The sequence below is a fragment of the Carassius carassius genome, chromosome 19, assembly GCF_963082965.1.
Source record: "Carassius carassius chromosome 19, fCarCar2.1, whole genome shotgun sequence".
NCBI classification, from domain to species: Eukaryota; Metazoa; Chordata; class Actinopteri; order Cypriniformes; family Cyprinidae; genus Carassius; species Carassius carassius.
In genome coordinates this window covers 12828202-12849852 of record NC_081773.1, presented here as the reverse complement: position 1 = coordinate 12849852, position 21651 = coordinate 12828202, and the positions used below count along the sequence as shown (strand labels likewise).

The 21651-nt window shown below is 37.5% G+C and overlaps 1 protein-coding gene across 2 annotated transcripts in view; it reads left to right on the top strand.

Annotated features, from left to right (window-relative positions):
• The window catches only part of LOC132095114 (RING finger protein 17-like), a 31220-nt gene extending 9569 nt beyond the window's left edge, over positions 1-21651 (top strand). For both annotated transcript variants that reach the window (XM_059499887.1, XM_059499886.1), the window contains exons 8-37: positions 3693-3769; positions 3914-3988; positions 4067-4257; positions 4404-4508; positions 4616-4774; positions 6664-6835; positions 7015-7141; positions 7409-7575; positions 7964-8096; positions 8185-8338; positions 8451-8566; positions 8844-8958; positions 10826-10943; positions 11041-11283; positions 12340-12484; positions 12575-12687; positions 12980-13070; positions 14046-14158; positions 14469-14716; positions 15004-15167; positions 15284-15403; positions 16573-16653; positions 16768-16890; positions 16971-17027; positions 17145-17252; positions 19838-19955; positions 20154-20292; positions 20698-20884; positions 21191-21297; positions 21375-21651. In XM_059499887.1, coding sequence (XP_059355870.1) covers positions 3693-3769; positions 3914-3988; positions 4067-4257; positions 4404-4508; positions 4616-4774; positions 6664-6835; positions 7015-7141; positions 7409-7575; positions 7964-8096; positions 8185-8338; positions 8451-8566; positions 8844-8958; positions 10826-10943; positions 11041-11283; positions 12340-12484; positions 12575-12687; positions 12980-13070; positions 14046-14158; positions 14469-14716; positions 15004-15167; positions 15284-15403; positions 16573-16653; positions 16768-16890; positions 16971-17027; positions 17145-17252; positions 19838-19955; positions 20154-20292; positions 20698-20884; positions 21191-21286 — 3855 coding nt within the window. In that variant the 3' untranslated portion in view covers positions 21287-21297; positions 21375-21651. The remainder of the gene's footprint in view (positions 1-3692; positions 3770-3913; positions 3989-4066; positions 4258-4403; positions 4509-4615; positions 4775-6663; positions 6836-7014; positions 7142-7408; positions 7576-7963; positions 8097-8184; positions 8339-8450; positions 8567-8843; positions 8959-10825; positions 10944-11040; positions 11284-12339; positions 12485-12574; positions 12688-12979; positions 13071-14045; positions 14159-14468; positions 14717-15003; positions 15168-15283; positions 15404-16572; positions 16654-16767; positions 16891-16970; positions 17028-17144; positions 17253-19837; positions 19956-20153; positions 20293-20697; positions 20885-21190; positions 21298-21374) is intronic.

Here is a 21651-nt window from a genome sequence, read left to right as displayed (position 1 = left end):
AATCTCAAAATTGAAAATCGAATGCCAACCCATCGAGCGAAAAAATATAATATTCTGATCCAGCCCTAATTAGCTGTATGAAAAAGTAGCTGAATGGCACATCATTCTGCCTAAAATCTCTCATGGATAAGAATCTAAATAAAGATAAGTCATAAGACATTTTATTTTTGGATAACCTAACTTTTGTAACAGTTTCCTACTTGAGTGTGTTACAAACATCATTTTGGTGTCTTTGGAAAGAAGACCCTTTGAGCTTTACTTTTTATCAACCAGATTTGATAATGCTCAAAAATATTAAAGTTATAGACACTGAAGTGCCTTGAATTTTTTTTTTTTACCACACTTAAATATTTTTTTATTTTATATAAAAATACATGAAATGAGTCCTGGAGCAATCTAGAAAAGTAATGGGTTGATAGTCATATGTCTCATGAGTTTCTATTTCAAACCTGATTAAGATATCTTGAAAAATGAGACCCCCACCCCCCAAATATATATTAAAAAAAATGTACTAACTGTATTGAAGGCTTCTACAAATGTAGTCATTAAACATATAACACTGCATAGTTTTTTTCAATTATAAAACACTAGACAGAAACTTAGACATCATATAAGTGATGTATTTGAGAACTAGAAAAATACAAAAATAATAATTTGAGCAAGAAAAATAAGAATAATAAGAAAAATTAAAAAAAGATTTAACTTTGTATGCCAATTACAGAAAATCCTGAGATTGCTAGAAATGCAGCATTTATAATGAATTACAATGCAAATAAGTGCTGATGTGCTGATGGCCACTTATACAGATGGTAATAACACAAATGCGCCATAAAGTAAATAATCCACTCTCTCTATTTATATAGACGTGTTCACTTTGATAGCTGTGATCATACAGTAATAGCGGGCTGATTTGCACTCAAACAGATGGTAAACATGCAGAAACATTCACATTCAACATAAAACACACTCTCACATATATAAAAACTGTTGAAAAATAAAACAATCAAAGAAAAAGACTAAGTTCCGCCTCCATCAGCTGACAGGTGCGTCAGAGCGCGTCACAACGGAGCGCCAAAATTCAAATATACTATCTTTCGCTTTTCTTTTACTTTTTTTCTTTGTGGATCGTCTCATTCTGGTTGTGACACTGTACGTTGCAAAACCATGCTGTTTTTTTTACTACCAAGACGCAGTTTCTTAACGTGAGTTATTCCATAACGGACACAAACAGTTCTGTCGCTGAAGAACTGAAACGTAAACAAAGGAATTATGATCCATATTACAACGTTATTGCTTCGTTGGACTAAACGTGCTTCGAGATGTCGTTCAGTGGAACCTTACCTTCCTAACTAATTTACAGCTGTGGATGTGTTTATGACTCCTTTTACGACGAATCTGGTATGTACTGCGTTTCCATTATTCATGTTTTGAGGTGTACTGCTTACACAAATGTAGAAAATACAGTCTTTATAAGCTTTCCATTGAAAAACAGCGATCTGTCGTCGATGCTTGAGGCTTAGATCTTTATAATGATATATAGTTTGTCAAGATTAAATTTGTCCCGTTTCATTTAATCTGTTCATAAACACTGACACATGCGAGTTGAGGGGTGTTGAGGACGCAGGCGTTCTGGTGCAGGTTAACAGGTTAAAATAACTTATAGTGTTATGATAATCAAAACAGGCCTGAGCTAAATAAAGCTTTGATCTCTGCAAACCAAACTAAAACTTTAATGAAATGCCCACTAATAGAAAGATTTTATCATTACCTAGCTCCACACTGGAGAGCTGCTTTATAAAATAAAATCAAGTTGTAATTCTAACTGAAAGCAATGCTGACTCTGGTTTTTCATATTTAATACTGTAAAGCTTAGGGGTGTAAGAAAATAGCAATACACGTATCGCAATATTTTGTTTGGCAATACTGTATCGAGTCTCAAAAACCGGAACATTTAGGAATCCTGTAAGCACATTTTTTATTGATATTAAGCCGATGTAATTTTTTGGTCAGAGTAAAATGTTTTGACATTTATTGCACAGCTTAACCATTATAGAGTGAAAGTTTATAATTGACAGGACTGAAAACCACATGCAAGTTTAACAGGGCAGAGACAGAGAGAGCGCGCGGCGGCGCGAGAGAGACAGACAGAAAGAGCGAGAGAGAGAGAGAGAGAGAGAGTGTGAGAGAGACGGAGAGAGAGAGAGAGCGCGCGCGAGAGAGAGAGAGAGAGAGAGAGAGAGAGCGCGCGCGAGAGACAGAGAGAACGCGCGCAAGAGAGACAGACAGGGAGAGAGAGCGCGCGAGAGAGACCGAGAGAGCGCGCGCGAGAGACAGAGAGAGCGCGTGCAAGAGAGACAGACAGGAAGAGAGAGAGCGCGCGCAAGAGAGACAGACAGGGAGAGAGAGCGCGCGCGAGAGAGACAGACAGAGAGTACATTAGAAGTACCATCAATGTTTATAGAAATGTATATGGATTTATTTTGCATGTAAATTTTTTTTCTTATGAATATATATGTATTTTTGTTTTGTTTGTTTCTATTCTGCTATGTACAATGCTTTAGGAATATGTACCTTTGTATGTCATGCCAATAAAGCAATATGAATTGAATTGAGAGAGAGAGAGAGACCGAGAGAGAGCGAGCTGTTTTCAAACAACACGAGCGCTGTCTTGCTCTCTCTCCCTCACGCATATTAATCAATTGACACGATGGTGTCGATGTTTAAATCATTTAAAATGAGAATGTAAGTGTGCTCACCCCATTTTTGTTTGTAAGAAAAAATATCGCAATATATATCGCAGAAAAATAAAATATCGCAATGTCATTTTTTCCCAATATCGTGCAGCCCTAACACACACACACACACACAAGCACTTTAATTCCCAACACCCCCACCCTTTACTCGTACTGCATAAAAATTGGTTCAATAACATTAAATATTACAGGGACTGATTATTGCAAATGCAATTCCCACTGTGTTCTGGTTAAATCATTTTTATTTACTTATTGCTAAGGTTTGCATATGGTGGTGTGTTCTTACTACCAACTACCAAATTTTGCTATAAGTTTGATTGCATCATATAATATAATATATAATATAATTCATGTTAATAGTCATCGTCTGTATGATTACATCTTTATTTGATTTTTCCGTACATTTGTGCCATATGTACATAAACTGACAGTCACCACTGATAAGCGACTAATAAATATTGTAGAAACTTAATTTTTTGTAAAGTTGCTTTGCAACCATTTGTATTGTAAAAAGCACTATACAAATAAACTTGAATTGTGTTCTTAATGACAGCGTTCCTACAAATATATCCTGTTCCTGAAATAAGAAATATCCCAATATATCACCTTGCTGAGAGTATCGCAACATATCGTATCGCAACCCATGTATCGTCAGATTCTTGGCAATACACAGCCCTAGTAAAGCTACTTGATTTAAGGCCATTTGTTGCATAAAGTATTATATAATTAAAAGTGATGTGACTGAACTTCTCTTCCAAACATCCACATCACTGTAATCAGATGCGGTTTAAACTGCTGCTTTCTCACCACTGTCAGTTTTTGATGTGTTTTTGTTATTGAGAGGAAAACGCGCAGTATATATTTACATATTCATCCAAACGCCATGTTCAAAGTCATGTATTTTCTCCTAAATTTTTGCTTGGTTTTACTTGTTTTCAGATTGTGGAGACACTACACATTCCCGTGGATGCTGAATCATACGACATGAGCTCCATGTCTTTACATACAGGACTCCGGTAGGGGACAGTTCTACACAATTAGTATAAGAGCTCCAGAATTAATATTGGATGCACACAGACAAAAATGGATGCACACAGCTCTGTTTTTACTTCCATACTATATTCTAAATTCACTCTCATTTTGTTTGTATTTATATATAGCTGCAGTCTTCAAATGGACAGTTTTGTTGACAGTTTGAGAAACTGTCTTAAAATTACAGATGACAGTGATGACTGGTAAGTGTTTAAACAATGTGCTCTATTGAATTGAAACCTTGTGATCTGATTTTTGTGTTCATTTTATGATTATGACAGTATTTTAGAAGAAGTTAAAGTGGAGCCTTTTCAGCACATTGTGAAGAGTGGTGGTGTGGCGATCTGGGATAGCTCCAGTCAGTCTGTTAGAGGAAATGCAGACCCCATTCCCAAAAAGAAAAGCCCTTGCAGGCCAAGATTCATAGAGGAAACAGTGGACGATACAGACACCTCAGAGATAGCTGAAACAGGTGTGTATGCAGGGTTGAAAAAAAAAATCATACTGATGTGAATAATTTTTCTGCCTGTCGGAATGTTTTTATTAGGGCTGTCAAGTGACTTTTATTTTTTATCTGAATATGTTCTTGTGTAATATGTTGAGCTTATGTGTTTTTAGCTCATAGTTCCCCAGGACCTGAACAAAGGCACAATGGAAGGCACAAAGAACTTAGAAGACCTTGCAAGCAGCATTTTGATAGGCCCTTAACTCCACAGACTAAACGTATGTGGCTTATTTGTAGGTTAATCTCCTGAATGAACTAAGACGACAGCTCCCTTGTGTTATTCAAGGTCACTTTCAGGTTTTTTTTTTTTTTTTTTTTTTTGTAGTGGTGCACTACGTTATGGTGACTCATATTGTGAACCCTGGAAATTTCTATGTACGCTATATGATGGAACAGAAGACCGGCCAAAAGTTGAACAAAAAGGTCAACGAATTCTGCTCAGGAGACAGTAGCCTCTTCACGTTCAGTGATGAAATCAAGACAGGTATATGCATGTTAATGATGGTCTTTTATTTGACTGTGAAATTTCATCACTCGTCGATATTAATTTATTTAATTATTGACAAACTAACATTTGGAAGTTTGGGCTCAGTCAGATTCTCTTGATTGTTAAAGGGGTCATATGATTTTGCTAAAAAGAACATTTTTTTGTGTATTTGGTGTAATGGAATGTGTTTATGTGGTTTAAGGTTCAAAACACATTATTTTCCACATACCATACATCAGGGGTCGGCAAGTAAAGCCCAATGCCAATTCTACCCCTTCCCCTTACCCCTTCCCCTCCAACCAAAAGAGAATCGAGACACCCCTACCCCTTCACGTGAACAGAGTTCATATTAATGGTCATCTTACTCAAAGAAATGTTTGCAAAAAATCGGTGGTGTCTGGGTTTTACACTGGATAAATTAATAAAGCTGAGTACCGTCACGTAACCTGGCAAGTAGCTATCTTCACTTACCAACTTGCAAAACAGGCGGCCTTGCTAAAAGAAACATAGATGGGAGATATAATAAATAAGAGGACTTGAATAAGCCCATTAATGTTTGAGTCATGCTCTTAAAGAACTATGTTTTAATTCCGCTTTCCATATTGTGAATAATAAATGTGTATCATTTTAATTTGCTTATTACACAATGGAGCCTAACTTATTTTAATAATTATAACGTAGCCTACTTTTACACTTTTTGCATCCTCGCGTACTAGACTGCATTATTTATTAATTTTTTATTGTTTGTTTGCTGGTATGCTATTACATTGTGCGCAGAGTGATGTTAACATTTTAAGCTAGCTGGTGAGAGAAAATGACACCATCAAAGAGTTTAAGGAAGAATGCTGACAGCGAAAATGGGGCATACAAAGAAGAATAGAATCACCAACTATGCGTTTATCCTATCTAGTTTTGTTTATGTTTTATCTGCAATGAAGTTGTCGCTGTTTCCTAAGAATATAATATTAGATGGCACCGCAAATTAAAAGCTTTTCAAATTAAAAGCTCTCAATACATCTCAAAATACAACATTGCTGCAAAAAATTTACTTTTACCATACTTTTTTTTTTTTACCACTTTTATTTTGAAATCACTAAAGATGAAGTGATTGTGAGTAACTGTTGCTGTCATGACAGATCTATTTCAGAACCAGCCGCAATCAAAATAATCTGGCTGCGGTAGCCAACTGTTGCTGACCACTGCTGTACATTATTGTTTCTCCTCTATGCCCTGCCTTTGTGAACCGCGTTGATTTTACAAACCTCATTGGCCTAAAAAAAGTAGGGTGTGCTCTGTTTGGCCAGCTATCCAGTGCATTGTGTTTGGCTGAATACCTCAAGTGAGTGATGGAAAGTTACGCACCTTTACACTGATGCCACGTTTCAGTGCGACGAGACAAAACAAAATAAACCCATTATAAACAAGCAATTTGTTGCATCCAGTGGGGACATAATTACGGATTATAATGACTTATACTATAATTTTACACGTTGCATTGCATCACACTGCGTAAACATAAAACCATGTCTGCATTTGTGATCGGAGAAATGACAAAAAAAACCAGCTCTTTACACTGCTCAAAACTAACGTTTGAATCATCAGTGGCAAATTCTTTAAATATGAAAACGTACTTACAGACTGTGAGTCAGAACAGCTGGCATTGTATTCTTCTCTCCCAGGATCAGGAAATGCTTGTAACACTCCAAAGAGAAGGGAAAACATGAAATCGCATCATATGACCCCTTTAATCTCCTGTGCACATCATAGAAATAAATGAGCCGAAGTAAATTTAGAGACAATGCTTTTTTTTTTTAAAAAGATTTAGAAGATTAAAAGATAAACTTTGAGATGCGGCTGTCTGATTGTTTGTATCTTGTTGTGCATAGGCGATATGCTCTTTATCTATTGGAAGGAGGATATGTGGTGTAGAGTAACAGTGACTGAGCTCTTTCAAAAAGAGTGTTTCCAGAGTGTGAACAAATGCCTTGCATCAGAAGTCTCCCGTCTGTGTGTCTACTTCCAGGACTTTGGCTTCTCCAAGGGCATTTCAATTCCAAGGTGAGAAATAAATAGTGTATTCATATGTAAACACTTAAAAAGCAGAGATGCTCTCTTTATTTCTTATTTATGTGCATAATTTTTTGCATGCTCATGTATCTCACGTAAATCTGCTCTTTTTATCTGACTGCAAATTCACTCATTCACTGTATGCATGTTTTCTCTTTGTGCATCTCCAGTGATGGAGATTTAAGCATCTTGAATGAGTGTATGCGGAGACCTGATGCTTCAACTCTGGCTCAAATGAATGGCTGGGCTCCTCTGGCCATCAAATGCTCCCTTAAAGATATTATTCCTGCAGACTTGGTATAAGTTGTGGAGATTTACTCTGTATATACTGTATAAGTGTTGCAGCTGAGTGCACCAAAATACATGTTAAAAGTTCTGTATTTATTTAAAAGAAATATTCAGGCATTTAGCTGCCATCTAGGGTTGCAAAAATAATTTGTCTTTCTGATCTAGTTTTGTAAATATAGATGTTATTATAGAATATGGAATATAGGCACAATATAATATAGAATATAATATAGGCACAATCAATAACTGGCAAGACATGTTTGTGTTTTTTATCAGCTGAGAGGGTGGAGTTTAGAGGCAGTTGACGAGATGAAGAGCCTGCTGGGATCTGAGGCTGTGGAGATGCAGGTGTTTGGGGAGGACGGAGACGCACTGTTAGTGGATCTGAAGAAAACACCAATGGTGTCTCTGCGAGAGCACCTGGTGTTCATGGGGCAGGCCAGGTATGTAATTATCCTTACAGCACTTTTACTTTTAAAGCAGTATCTGCCGATATGATCACTGATACCAATCTTTTTAAAGCCGTACTTTTATCATGTATAATTATTTTAATATATACTATATTGTTATCATGATTATCATGAAATGCTGCTTTTTATTTTTTACAGGACAATAGTTTGTATTATAATATAAGGTATCTTTTAATGTGCTAAGATATATATTTTTAATAATAAGTGCTGGTGGCGTGGTCAGATTTTCCTTCTTTTTGTACTCTAGTCTAGCTGATCACATGCCTGAAAAAGCTTATTGGTAAACCATCACACAAAACAGAATAAAACAAAATTAACATTTTGTTAACATTGACAGTGTTGTAATATGACTTCTGTACAGATTCTACTCTCCTATAGTCGCCCCTGGCAGTGCACCCCTGCTCTTCTACCCATCAGTTCGCCCTGCACTCAATACTGAGGTCAATGCTATGGTTTCTCATGTGAACACACCGTCAGACTTCTATGTACAACTAGTGAGTACAAAAACACATTTATTATAATGTCAAAATGAAATGAAATAATTAACTGAAAATGATATTTACACATCCTTGGTGAATGCAGGTTGAAAATATGGAGTACCTGCTGTTGCACTCAAAGCTCCAGGACTGTTACAGTCGTCCGCAGGCAAACATTGAGTTCCAGATCTACTGCCCTTCTCTCTCACAGGCCTGCATCGCTTGCTATGACCACGAATGGTGCAGGGTTCAAGTCATAGGTGAGTTCATGTGTTTACAACATATCAGACATGTAACATACAATAAAAGAAATCCATTGTCACTTTGATAGTGTTATAAAGGTTAAAAGGATTGCCTGTGTTTATATTTCAGGTTTCCCTGGTGGTAGGATGGTTGAGGTTCGGTATGTGGACTTTGGCTACAGAAAGACTCTCTCTGTGAAAGATCTGAGACAGATAAAGGATGAGTTCTTTGCTTTGCCAGAAATGGTAAGATTTAGGTTTACGTGTATACTTTGATACTGTGATTGACCAAATTTTATATTGGTTTAAACGGAGAACAATATGAATGAAACTTACTCGACAACTGTTCCTACATACTACCACATACTACCACCAGCAGTGTAACCAGTTTGAACGTGGATACTGTACTGCTGTAAAAATTATGATACTGTGGCAAGTCTGTCAAAGCATGTCTTAAAAACACACCTGAATATCTCTGATAAATAACAAACTTAAAGAAGTCTGTCTATCAATTTGTTTTCAGGCCATGTGGTGCAGTCTGAATGATGTGGTCAGCCCACAGGTAACATGGAGTGATGAAGCCTGTGTTGTATTCAAGGATCTTGTGGAGCATAAATTTATCACTGTTGTCACAAAAAGTAAGTTTATATGCATAAACTAGAGGATTATATCTGGCATAAACTAGAGGATTTCTCAGGTCCTAAAATCTGTACCCTACCCGAATCCCTTCTTACTCAAATCTGACGTGCATTAATATTTTTTAAAGAAAAACCTGACCCGAGATCGAACTGATGAAAAAAGACACAAGTCTGACCCGACAGCATTTAATTTTGAACCCGACTGGTCCCGAACGTAAACGGCATTGACATGTACAGCCTGCAGCCCCACAGTCAGTCAGGAAAAATCTCAGTGTCCTGCAGACAGATTTGGCCACTTTTCCAGTACTTTGATTTATTTCACACTTATTCAATTTATTATTAGGCTACTATATATTATTGCCTGCATGATGAATACAAGTAATTTCTGAGCTTGGCTTTCAATTGTGACCAGTGGATTTAATAAAATAAACGTGCCAGTTTGATAAAAAATAGGGTTGTGTGCAACCTGATCTTCGGCAAAAGGCTTCTGTTCACAAGAAAAGAAAAGCCCTATATGAACAGGCAGCATAATGAAGCGAGTGTATTTACCTGATGGAGCTCATATCTATAAAGCCCCTTTCACACTGCGATTCTGGAAAATACATGGGTAATGTGTCCCGACAATTGTTCCCGGGTTGCTAGATTTTGCACTTTTCACACTGCCAGTGATTACCCGGAATATGTGCATCCATGCACAACCTGTAAAAGGTCCATGATTCAATGATTGTAATGATCCACATTTTTTTTCTACTTGAGCCAATGAAAAATAAATAACTATTGTCTCAAGTTAAAAAATATAGATGTCAATCATTACCCTAAAATTTTTTGATTGGATGAATTAAACACTTTTTTTCAGTGTGCTACAGCAGGTGATTTTTAAATCAAATTAAGTCTATGTAATTTTAAGGTAAAATAAAAATAACCATCCTATACAGAACTGATGTTTACTTCTGGCTTTTCAAACGTTTATGCAAGTTCTACTTTACAAAAAAAAAAAAACATTTCAGTTTTGTCACAGTTTAGTCAGTTTCATTTCTCATCCAGCACGTGAGAAGTTGAGCTGAACATCCCTTCACTGTCTCCTCTTGTGTAGGGTGCGTACAGGTACACTTGCGCAGCTTCATTGAGCGCTGGAAAGGGACTCTTATTTTGTGCAGTCGGCTGTTTGCTTCCTGCTATCTGTGCCTCAGACGTGTAGCTCTGCACTTCCAGTGCTGATTGGCTGCCCGTGTCCTGCGCACAGATTTCGAAGTACTTCCACACAAATGACATAGCGAATGATTACAATGTAGTCTGTGCACGTGGGCGCACTTCCGGGAAAAAAAAACCTACCGGGTAAAATCCCTCCCTTTTTAGTTCTTGCTTTTGTTCACAAAGAGCCCGTTCCGGGACTGAACCTGGCAATGTTACTAGGTCCCCGACCTGGGATCAATCCTGGAATCAATCCCGGGATGTGTTTGCATTCACACAGAAGGCGACCCGGCAATGTTCCGGCAGTTTTCCGGGTCCAGCATGCAGTGTGAAAGGGGCTTAAGATGATTTCTGTTCGAATCCATTGGGCAGAAGCTTGTTTATTTTAAATTACCCAATACCCGAGGCTGCTAAAACCGAACTGACCCATGTCCAAGGTTTTTGTCGAAGTTTTGGACCCAAACCTGCTCTGGTATCGGGTCTGACCTCGGGCATTCGGATCCAAGTGGACCCATGAAGACCTCTAGCAGAAACACAAAGACATATCAATTATATCACTGCTTTTAAAAAACAATCTATTTTCTATAATAATGTGTGCAATGTGACATCATTAAATAATTTGGAGAGTAATGTGGCATACTGTACATCTTTGCTTGAATTTCTCACTTTTATGTAGAGCTTGTGCCCGACACTAGACCTGTACCTGTGTGTCTGTATGAGATTGGTGAAGATTGCACTGGAGACAGTATTGGAGATATACTGGTTAGAAATGGTCTCGCTGTTTCTAGTAAACAGTAAGTCATGAAAAAGAGACCATTCTATCTATCTGTCTATCTATCTATCTTCCACTCATCCATTGTATTCAATATTAATTTTCTCCTGCTTCATCAGGAGCCAGATTAAAGACACCCAGCCATTGGAGACGACAGTGTGGGACCCTCCATTTGAAGAGGAGCCTCTGTCTGTTGTTCTGACTCCTCCTCCTCCTCCTCCTCCTCCTCCTGTTGCTGAAGAGCTGAAGCCCAATCTGATTCTGCCCACATGTGTCAAAGATATCGAAGTTCGTGTGACACTTGTCACCTCTCCTGGAAACATCTATGTGCAGCTGCTGCAGTTTGACGACCAGCTGAAGAGGTGCCGATTTCCTCAGTCCATAATTGTACATTAGGTCAATATGCTCCAGTCATAAGCCGCGTTTCCACCGCTGGAACTTTACCCAGGAACTAGGGACTTTGGGCTGGTACTCGGTGTGTTTCCACCGCAGGAACCAGGAACTAAATTAAGTTCCGGGTAAATATATGTATGTGTATATATACAGCTATTACAATGAAACAATATTATATCAATTTGGCTTTTTTATTTCCATTTTAACATATCGATAAATTGAATACAGACCAAAGATTACCTGTTAGATTTACCAAAAACGAATGATATTTTATGTTTAACCACTAAAGAGAAATCAGAGCCAGCGGCACACATCAAAAAGTCTAGCTGAGGTGAGACTGCTCATCGCGTGGAGCTCACGTCTCCGAGATCGGCGAAACACATTTTTAAATAGGCGCTGTCTTTATAAATAAACCACAGATTTGAGTTTAAACAACTACATACTCGCCTGAAATACTTTTAAAATTACATTTCATGACACAGTACTCCTGCGGTACAAATGCAGCTTAACTACACATTATATATTTGCAGTAAAATAGCATATGGATGTTCTAAAATATATTTATTATGACTGAATGTGTATTTAACAGAATGACAGTTTAATAGAAATGATGTAGTTTATGCTGAAAGAATTGGTGAGAGAACTGAATTCTGTCAGCGAGCACACACTGAACAACAAAACTCTTGTTTCAGCGATGACTAATCTGAATTGGCCATTGCATTTAGAAACTCAGTGGAATTGTGTGTGTGATTGTTTATATCGCACAACACACAAAAAAAATGATTGAACAAATAAGCCCTAATATTATAATAATCGTTGTCTTGAATTTGTCAAAGGCATCAGCCACAGGCGATATCTTTAACTATCATCGATACACAATACTATCGTCTATTGGCACAATCTTATTGTACATCAAACCTCTTTTCAAAATAAGAAAAATAAAGTCCTGTTTTCAGTGACACATCTATTTAGCTCGAGGTTGGTATTCAGTCATAATGCTGCCATTTTGCATGCAATATTTGCAGAATCCACGACACATTGAAGAGTCTCTTCTCTAAGTCAGAGCCACAGGAGATTCTCTGGGAAGCAGAGATGTTCTGTGCTGCCAACAACACCGGGGTTTGGGAAAGAGGAAATGTGTGCAGTGTGTCCACTAATGGTGTTGCAGAGGTAGAGGTGCAATGTGCACACACTTTTATAGTTTAATAAATCTGAAAAGAGTGGGATTTTAATTTAATTTGAGTGTTGTTTTCTTTATAGGTTTTGCGTTGTGACTTTGGCAATAAAGTCAAAGTTCATGTAAACAATCTCAGACCACTCAGTCCTGATCTGATCGGATCTTTCTTACTCGAATGTAACCTCAGTGGTGTAAGGTAACAATCTGATGGAGCACTCATTTTCTCACTTACAGATGAGCATGCACAGTTTACATACACTTTGCAGAAACTTGTTCAAGGGGAGTACTAAAAATGTATGATCTCTATTCTTATGATTAACATTTAAACAGTCCACTATTATACCACAACTTCAAACAAGACTAACCCAGTCAAATTTGTAATGTATTAATGCTTTTAGTGTTTCATAATGTGAAGTTGTTTTTGAATTTGTAATTACATATAAATTTTCTTCCTTCCTGTTCTTCTTTACCTTCTTCTCAACTCTCAGGCCAGCTGGCGGTCGCTCCACTTGGACAGCCACGGCGTGTGACTTCATCTCTCACTACTTGACTGGTGCCAGGGCTGTAATGAACATAAAGGTTAGAACAAATGTATGGGATCAAATTCCCACCAAATGTATTGCAGTCACAGGAAAAAAAATAACAAGCATGAAACCAAAATTTAAATTTAAAAACACAAGTAGAAATATGAAAATGATCTGTGACAATTGTTTGCTATTCTAAAACCTTTCCCTACATTTATTCCATGACTGCAGTACATTAAGCGGGAATTTGACCCCGTATGAATGTAAAGGAATTATAAAACTATGGAAAAGTTATCCGTGTCTAGACTTGTGCCGGTATTCAGTAATGCGATATATTACGGTAATAAATATGCACGATATTGTTATCGTGGGCACTTATAAATACCGTAAATAATTATATATTACAAATTATTCTGAATTTGAAATGCATTTTATGAAAACTATTCCAATCAACTGGTCAAAATGCACAACACCGCTGCATGCTGCTTGAAAGACTGGTGTGTACTCTGATGGAAACAAGCACGTAAGAGAAGCACATGGAGGAACACGTGAGAGACGCGCTGAATGAAAGCACATTCACTCTCTGACAGTAGATGGCGCTAAACTGCAGAGAATGCAGTCCTTACCCTGGAATCCCCATATATAAACCAGCTGCACTACTTTCTAAAACATATTTAAATAATTTTAAATTGGCATTCAGATTTGTGTATTTGCTATGATGTTCATCTTACCCATTGGTCTTTATAGTTCTTTTGCACTTTAATCTGTGCAAAACATTTAACTTTATATATATTTCTGAATTGCTTTATTTTATTTAAATGTTCAGTTATTTTTTGTTAGAAAAAAGTTATTTAACCTATTATACTATATAATACTATATTTTGAGCACCTTTTAAAACTAAATTGCAATACCTTGATAATACCATTTACCGTGATAAAAGCATGAGCAATTAATTGCAACAGGAAAATTTGATACCGGCATATCCCTATCTGTGTCAAATAAAAAAACTTTGTGTATTTTTCCTCTCAGGACCCATCCACCAGGCCAGTGCTGGTGTCTCTGTTCTGTTCAAACCGTGCTGGTCAAAACATCAGTTTCGCCGATTTCCTCATCAGTGAAGGACTTGCTCTAAAGGAGAGAAAGTAAGAAAAAAAGTTTCTGCTTGGTATGCTTATCATTCACATGACTCTTTATGTTGATCTCGGTGTATACTACCGTATTTTTTGGACTATAAGTCACACCTAAGTATAAGTCGCATCATTCCAAAAATACGTCATGACGAGGAAAAAAAACATACAAGTCGCACTGGACTATAAGTGGCATTTATTTAGAACCGAGAACCAAGAGAAAACATTACCGTCTACAGCCACGAGAGGGCGCTCTATGCTGCTCAGGGATAGAAAAAGTGTGACTTATAGTCCGGAAAATACGTTAAGTAAACCGTTTTTCTAGGGCTGCTCCTATATCCGAAACAGTCTTCTCAGAGCAGTGTGTGTTGAGTGAGAAGATTCCGGAGCCACAGAGAACCACGAGCCTTCCTCAGACACCACCCACACCCAGCCCTCGCATCAACCCACCACCAGAGAGAGTGCAGACACACTCATACCCCCCTCCAGAGCTGCCTCCCTGCGGACACACGCTCATGAACATCTCAGCCATCTCCGAACAAGGTGTCATTTACGCAATGACATACCAAGCAGGTGTGTGCCATTTTATTTCTCACTAAAACAGTCAGTAATCTTGTTTTTATGACAATTTTCTATCATCACTTTTCATCCTTTCAAGCTGAGCATTTTTGCTGCTAAACCTATAAGATGTAAGATGTAAATGACATCTATTAGGATTGGCTAGTAGCAGCTGCTACTGCAAAGTTACTGAATACTGATAACTCATGTATGTGGGCAGTCATGAGTTAATGACTGTGGTAATATGTTACAGAAAATGCTTAAAAACTCCATAATACAGATTTGTTTTCTGACATGTTCAGTGTGCGAGTTTGATCGCTTACGGGAGCGTCTGCAACAGCACATTAAAACCCTGCCAAGACCGAAGAGCTACAACTGGAAAGGTGTTTTGGGATGTGCTGTCATGGGAACCGACATGTTCTGGTACAGAGGTCAGGTGCAGGAGGTCATTGGAGGACACGTGAAGGTCAGTGTGCTTTCACAGCATCGCATCACTTTCATATAGAATTTTTTTTATAATCTCAAATGTAAACACCTTGGGTCATATTGTTTTGTTACCAGTTTGTGATGTAATTGTTCCAGGTCCAATATGTGGATCAGGGACTTGTGGAGAGTATCCCGGTTTGTCATGTGTACCCCATGGTTCTCTGTGAGGATGTGCCGCAGCTCTGTGTGCCCTGTCAGATAAATGGAGTCCTACCGGTACGCGTAAAAAAAAATTTTTGATTTACTTAACAGCTTTTCATCAACTCATGAATCCCTATTTTAACCTGATAGCTGAGATTTCTACATTTATTTTGTGATAATTTCCCCTTAATGTAACACATTTAGTAGAATTCTTATATTTAACCTCAAAATCAATATTTGTAAAATATTTAAAATGTAATTTCTGCATAAAGAAAGAGCATATTTTAGAGCTATTAAAGTCTTTTTGCATTTTGAGTTAATTTTCATCCAATGAATATCTTTATGGTCCTACAAATAGGATGTGCATTAATATATGCATTATACAAATATTTTTTATTTTATATTGTCATGAATCATGACCCCAGGTACTTATAAATTTAATTCTTGTGGTGAGAATATAAAATCTTTGTGGTTATTTCAGCAATACTGTAATGAAAACTTAAAGGGTTAGTTCAGCCAAAAATTTAAATTATGTCATTAATAACTCACTCTCATGTTTATCCAAACTCGTAAGACCTCCTTTCATCTTCGGAACACAGTTTAAGATATTTTAGATTTAGTCCGAGAGCTTTCTGTCCCTTCATTGAAAATGTATGTACGTTATACTTTCCATGTCCAGAAGGGTATTAAAAACATCATGTGTATTCTGCTGCGCCCAATAACAAAGATAAGACGTCAGCAGCATCACGGCAGTGTTGTGAACGCGCTTACAACAGACCCGAAAGAGAAGACAATGCTAAATAAAGTCATCATTTTTGCTATTTTTGGACCAAAATGTATTTTCGATGCTTCAAAATATTCTAAATGACCCTCTGATGTCACATGGACTACTTGATGTTTTTCTTACCTTTCTGGACATGGACAGTAGACCGTACACACAGCTTCAATGGAGGGACTGAGAGCTCTCGGACTAAATCGAAAATATCTTAAACTGTGTTCAGAAGATAAACGGAGGTCTTATGGGTTTGGAACAACATGAGGGTGAGTCACTAATGACGTAATTTTCATTTTTGGGTGAACTAACCCTTTAAATTGCTGAAGAAAGCAAATTAAAGGGATCGGTGGGTATGAGAGATTATTGCTGTCCTGAAATGAACAATTCCAAATAAACAAAGTGATTTTTTAAATGTGATTAAATACTCACATCCTTGGACTGGCAAATCCTTGGTTTTGAACTGCTACAGATTGGGAAGGGCTGGCAGTGGGATGCTGTGGTGCTCATGAAGGAGTTGCTACTCGGGCGTTCAGTCTATGTCCACATTATTGTAAGTGAATTTACATCTACACCACTCCGTGTATCAGCAGAACTCTATTTATCACTAAAGTGTCAATTATCATGTGTTGACAAGCACTCTCCCCATAAACCTGTTGTTTTGCAGGAGCGTCCAGAGGATCCGTGTGGCTGTGTAAAAGTTGAGATCACGGTGGATGGAATGGCGCTTAGCAAGATAATGGTGCATCACCAATATGCCAGTTTTGATCCTGCCATCATCAGCCAGGAGGTCTGATCAGTGGATATTAGTAAAAGCAGAGTTGTTTTGCCTATGTGAGGTGTAGATATTAACAGTGTGTTTATGTGCAGGATTATGTGGTTAAGCCTCTTGTCCCTGATTTGGATGACTGGGACCTAAACACAGAGGTACGAGTTTAATTTCTGTACACATCATACAATTCCTGAATTTCTAGTTAAATTATTTCACTCAGTTTGCTTACTAAATGTCAGAACTGGTTTAGTAGCAATATGTTGTGTTTTCAGGGGTTGGAGGAACCCCAGCCTGTATTTGGGATTTATAAAGAACTCCAGATTCCTAAAGCAAGAGCACATTTCCCTGCCAAGGTCAAGCATATCCGCACCCCAAATGAGGTATGTGAGCTGATTAGGGATGGACGATGTGGGCAAGGTTTATATCATGATATATTTCTTAATTTCGGTTGATATGATATAAATCTGATACCGATATGAATAAATTTTTTTAAAGCCTCGGGAAAAAATGCCCAAAACGTACACAACAGATGTATGTACCTACAAACTTCTGAAAAATACATTTGCCAAATCCCAATTCTATTTTATACCCCTTCTCCTGAAGGATTGGGACACCACTACTATGCCGTCACGCGTCATCATACGTCGTCTAGCTCCTACAATACAAACATATACTGGTGTGCAGTATGCACAGGTGGGACGGTGACAGTTATGGGGTTAAACAATTGCATCTGTATTTTGTTGGAAATCAGCACATAAGTGAATATATCTGCTAATTTTCTTCTTTAAAAAGAGACCAACCTTATGTTTATATTCCAAAGTGTTCATAAATTACAGCAATTTTAGTTTGGATAGTGCACTTTAATGCCTATTTTAAAAATGGGGGGGTGACAGTTAAGGGGTTAAATAGCAAACGATGTGCTAATCCAGCGTGACTTGGGCCTTGTTTATAAAACATTCTTCACTCAAATGACCAGAACTCAAAAACGCACTTGATACTCTACTCTGCCACGGAAAAACAAACTGCATCCACTGTTCATGTAACGCTGGGTTCTTGGGGAAGCTGAACACGGTAAACTTTCCCTCACATCCAAAAATGCACTTATTTGGAGGCATTCTCGAACAAATCCTTTGAAGCGCTGCCGACGATTTTGAAGCTTGATGTGCGCGGTCTCGCTCTCCTCTGGTCAATGTGTGTGCACGGGCGTGCTTTTCCAGGAGAAGTGCTCATATAAGGACTTCCATTCTTGTCTACATCATTAGATCCACGATCAAAAAAAAACAGCCGAAACTTGTACCAACCTGGAAGTAAGATTTTCGACACAGAAACTCTGTCAATCATTCTTCTAAATTATTTTTTAAAACTTTGGCCATGTTTAGCATGAGAATAAATCTCTTTAACACTGTGAACAACTCTGAATACACGAAACACCATTGTACCCCCCCTTTAATATGAACTCACGATTGAATACAACATAAAACAAATTATAACTTTAAGTTAAAATCTTTATTAATGCCAAAAAAAGCTTACATTTATGTGTCTTTTTGTTCGCTCAGGCAGCCATGTTGCCGAGATAATTCATACCCCTTCATTTGAAGTGTGGTCCCAAAAAATCTTTGTTTGAAGGGCTATCTGGACCTTCCCTTCAACCAAAAGAGAATCCAGACATCCCTACCCCTTCATGTGAACGCACGACCGGAGGGATAAGGGAAAGGGCTAAGGGGTAGAATTGGGATTGGGCCAAGTCTATGAAACCTTTTGAAAATAAATCTTAAATGCGGAGTTATAAGAGTTGATATCAAAATCAACTCGATCAGAATTACTGATGCAGAAAAAAAAAAAAAAAAAGAGTGCGCAACAACAAAAAATGTTGCTGGAGATTGGGCCAATTGAAAATGCTAATTAGCTCTCTGCCAGCTGGAGGTGCTCTTGCAGCAGCAGAAATGGTTGTGGCTAGAAGGCATACAGGTCCGGAATCTAACAATGAAATTTAATTTTATACCTATTAGATTGTTTTATCCTATAAGGTGTTTTATCACCTACCCCAACCCGTAAACCTAAAATATTAGTGTCCACACCAGCAAATGATATCGTCTGTTTATTCTAAACGCACGTTCACCTGCTGTTTTAAATTCTCGAGCTCATTACAGCAGGATGGATTCTGATTGGCTGTCAACTTTTTTATCGTTCATCAGTTGGTGAAAAATCATTTGAAAGTGATTCCAACGATATAATTTCTCTGTCTTTATCTTTATAGTTGTGATGTGGACTGCTATTCTTTAATATTGAGAATGATTTTTAGAACTATATCTTTATCGTTACCTTTATAGTTATCGTCCTTGATGTGAACGGGCCTTTAACTGGCAGAAACAGTGGTTTCCCTGTTAATGGCTGTGAACAAAGCAGCTCTGCTCATGAACACTCCTGTATCTGATAAAAGGAAAATGCCATTGAAACTATTCAGAAGAAAAGTTTTCATCAAAGATACATTCATATAAAACACAAACACTGTGTTTAAATTTTGAAAAGTGCAGTGCTCGTGTTTATTCAGTATAGCCCACCTCCACAAATAAATGTATGGGAAACGCTGGTAATGCATATTGAAATATCAGAAATGTTTAAAAATCATATCATCTTTATTGAAAATACTGTGAGATATTTTGATATTAAATTATTATGCAGCCCTGGAGCTGATAGGTCTGTTACATGAATACATGGCCTCATTCATCAAAAAAAGAAGAGCTGCTCATGAATCGATCATGTCTCAAGGAGTTGGTCCTAATATGAAAATGCAACACCAGTATTCGATGAAATTTTGTACCAAGCAGCTCTCTGTTGATCAACACATTAAATCCGTGTGACCAACATGAAGCCGTAGTGAATTTCTTTTGCAACCGTTACAATGGTAAATGTGTCCACACTTTTACAGTCTCTTACTTTCATTGAATCTAATGTGTGCCTGCAGGTGTTCCTGTGTGTGTTGGATAAGTGTGAACAGGAGCAGGAAGAGAGTTTGGAGGAAGCTCTTGAGCGTGTGAATGAGAATATAGAAAATCTGAGCCTGCTGACAGACTTCCCCATTGGTGCCTTTATTTGTTGTTTGATCATGTTTCATTTCATTGAATGCAAACACCTCTGTGGTATTTTGTTTGTATACATGCCTATTTTATCAAATTTATTCCAGAAACTTTAAAACCATGTTTTTCGTTCTCTGCCTGTGGCCCTACACAGGCTAAATAACTTGGAGAATAGATGATGTTTTTAATTGTGTTTGTGTGCAGAGTGTCCCTGTCTGGCCGAGTACAGCGATGGTAAATATTATCGTGCGAAGTTAATGGGTTTTTCTCAACTCACTCCTTCTGTGAAGCTCCTTGTGAGACATGTGGATTTTGGTTCGGATGACATCTTACCAACACAAAAGTGAGACAACAAATTAATCGGGGACTTTGAGAGTAATTTTTGTTCTTGTAGAAATGTAAAAACTTTTTGGTTCAAACTAGGTTCATTAGAACAGTAGTTCCAACCTTTCTGACTCCAACCTTTGTAGGTGTTCTTGATTTAAAAAATACACTTACCGGTTTTTAATTCACAAATAAAAATTTCAGTAAAATATTTTGGAGCCTGACAGAAATATATAAAGACCAGGTCTTTAAATGACACTTTATTGTAATTTAAAAAAATTCTTTCATATATCCAGCTTTTTGTTCTTGAAATTTAATTTCAGTAAATTTAACAAATGTAAAAATGTGCTTTAAATCATAAAGACATTTTTTAAAGCATTTTAAAATCAATTAACACATCCAAAAAAATGATGTGTCACTGCAGATTGCGGCAACTCCCTGCATCCCTTCATCATTTCCCATGTGCAGCAGTTTATGTGAAGTTAGCAGGCTTCAGACCAACAGATGTGTGTTTTGAGTCGGAGAGGATACCTTACCGGCCTGAGTGGAGTATGAGAGCCATGATGGAGATGATCAACCTGTTGAACGGAGAGCTCACTGCAGTGCTCACTGTACGCCTCATTCACTGCCTTTACACCTGGCATAACATGCATTTTTGACAGTCTGCTCATGATCTGACCGCTCTTAATGGCTTTTAAACAGAGTAGATCTGACAACTCAGTGAAGGTGAAAATAAAAAGATAAAGCTGAATTTAACTTTTAATGAAACTGCATATATATACTAACCAGGACAAACACAGGTGTAAAGGGGAACAAATATATAGTGTCATATAACACTTTATAACAATGCAAAACACATTTGTTTCTATTCGAAGCAGTTGCATGAAATGTGAAAATATCCAAATGTGCATTTTCAGGCAACTGAACCACAGCTGACTGTGCTGTTATACAATGCAGAAGGGAAACTCGTCCACAGACCTCTTGTGGAGAAAGGCCTCGCTGATTATGCATAAATCTTGTAAGGGTAAGTGTGAAAGTAAATTTAATTAAAGGAAACGGTCTAAACATTTACTTCTTAATGTTATTTTTCTGTTTCTGCAGGTTGTGTCAGTGATGCTGGAGATGGTCAGATTTCAAAGAAGCTTCTGAGACGGCAAAACATTTTATGTTGAAGTTGTCTAACACTTGGGGTTCTATGCTACTTTTGTGTGGATGCATTTTATGTTAAAACATTTTGTTTTGTTTGTGCAGCTATGCCTAATTTTATGTTAAATATTTGTAATGTTCAAGTTCAAAGCTGCTTTAAAGTAGCAAAAATATTTTGTTAATATAATGTATGTTTGTTGAGCAGAGCTGAAGTAAAACTCTTGTAGACTCT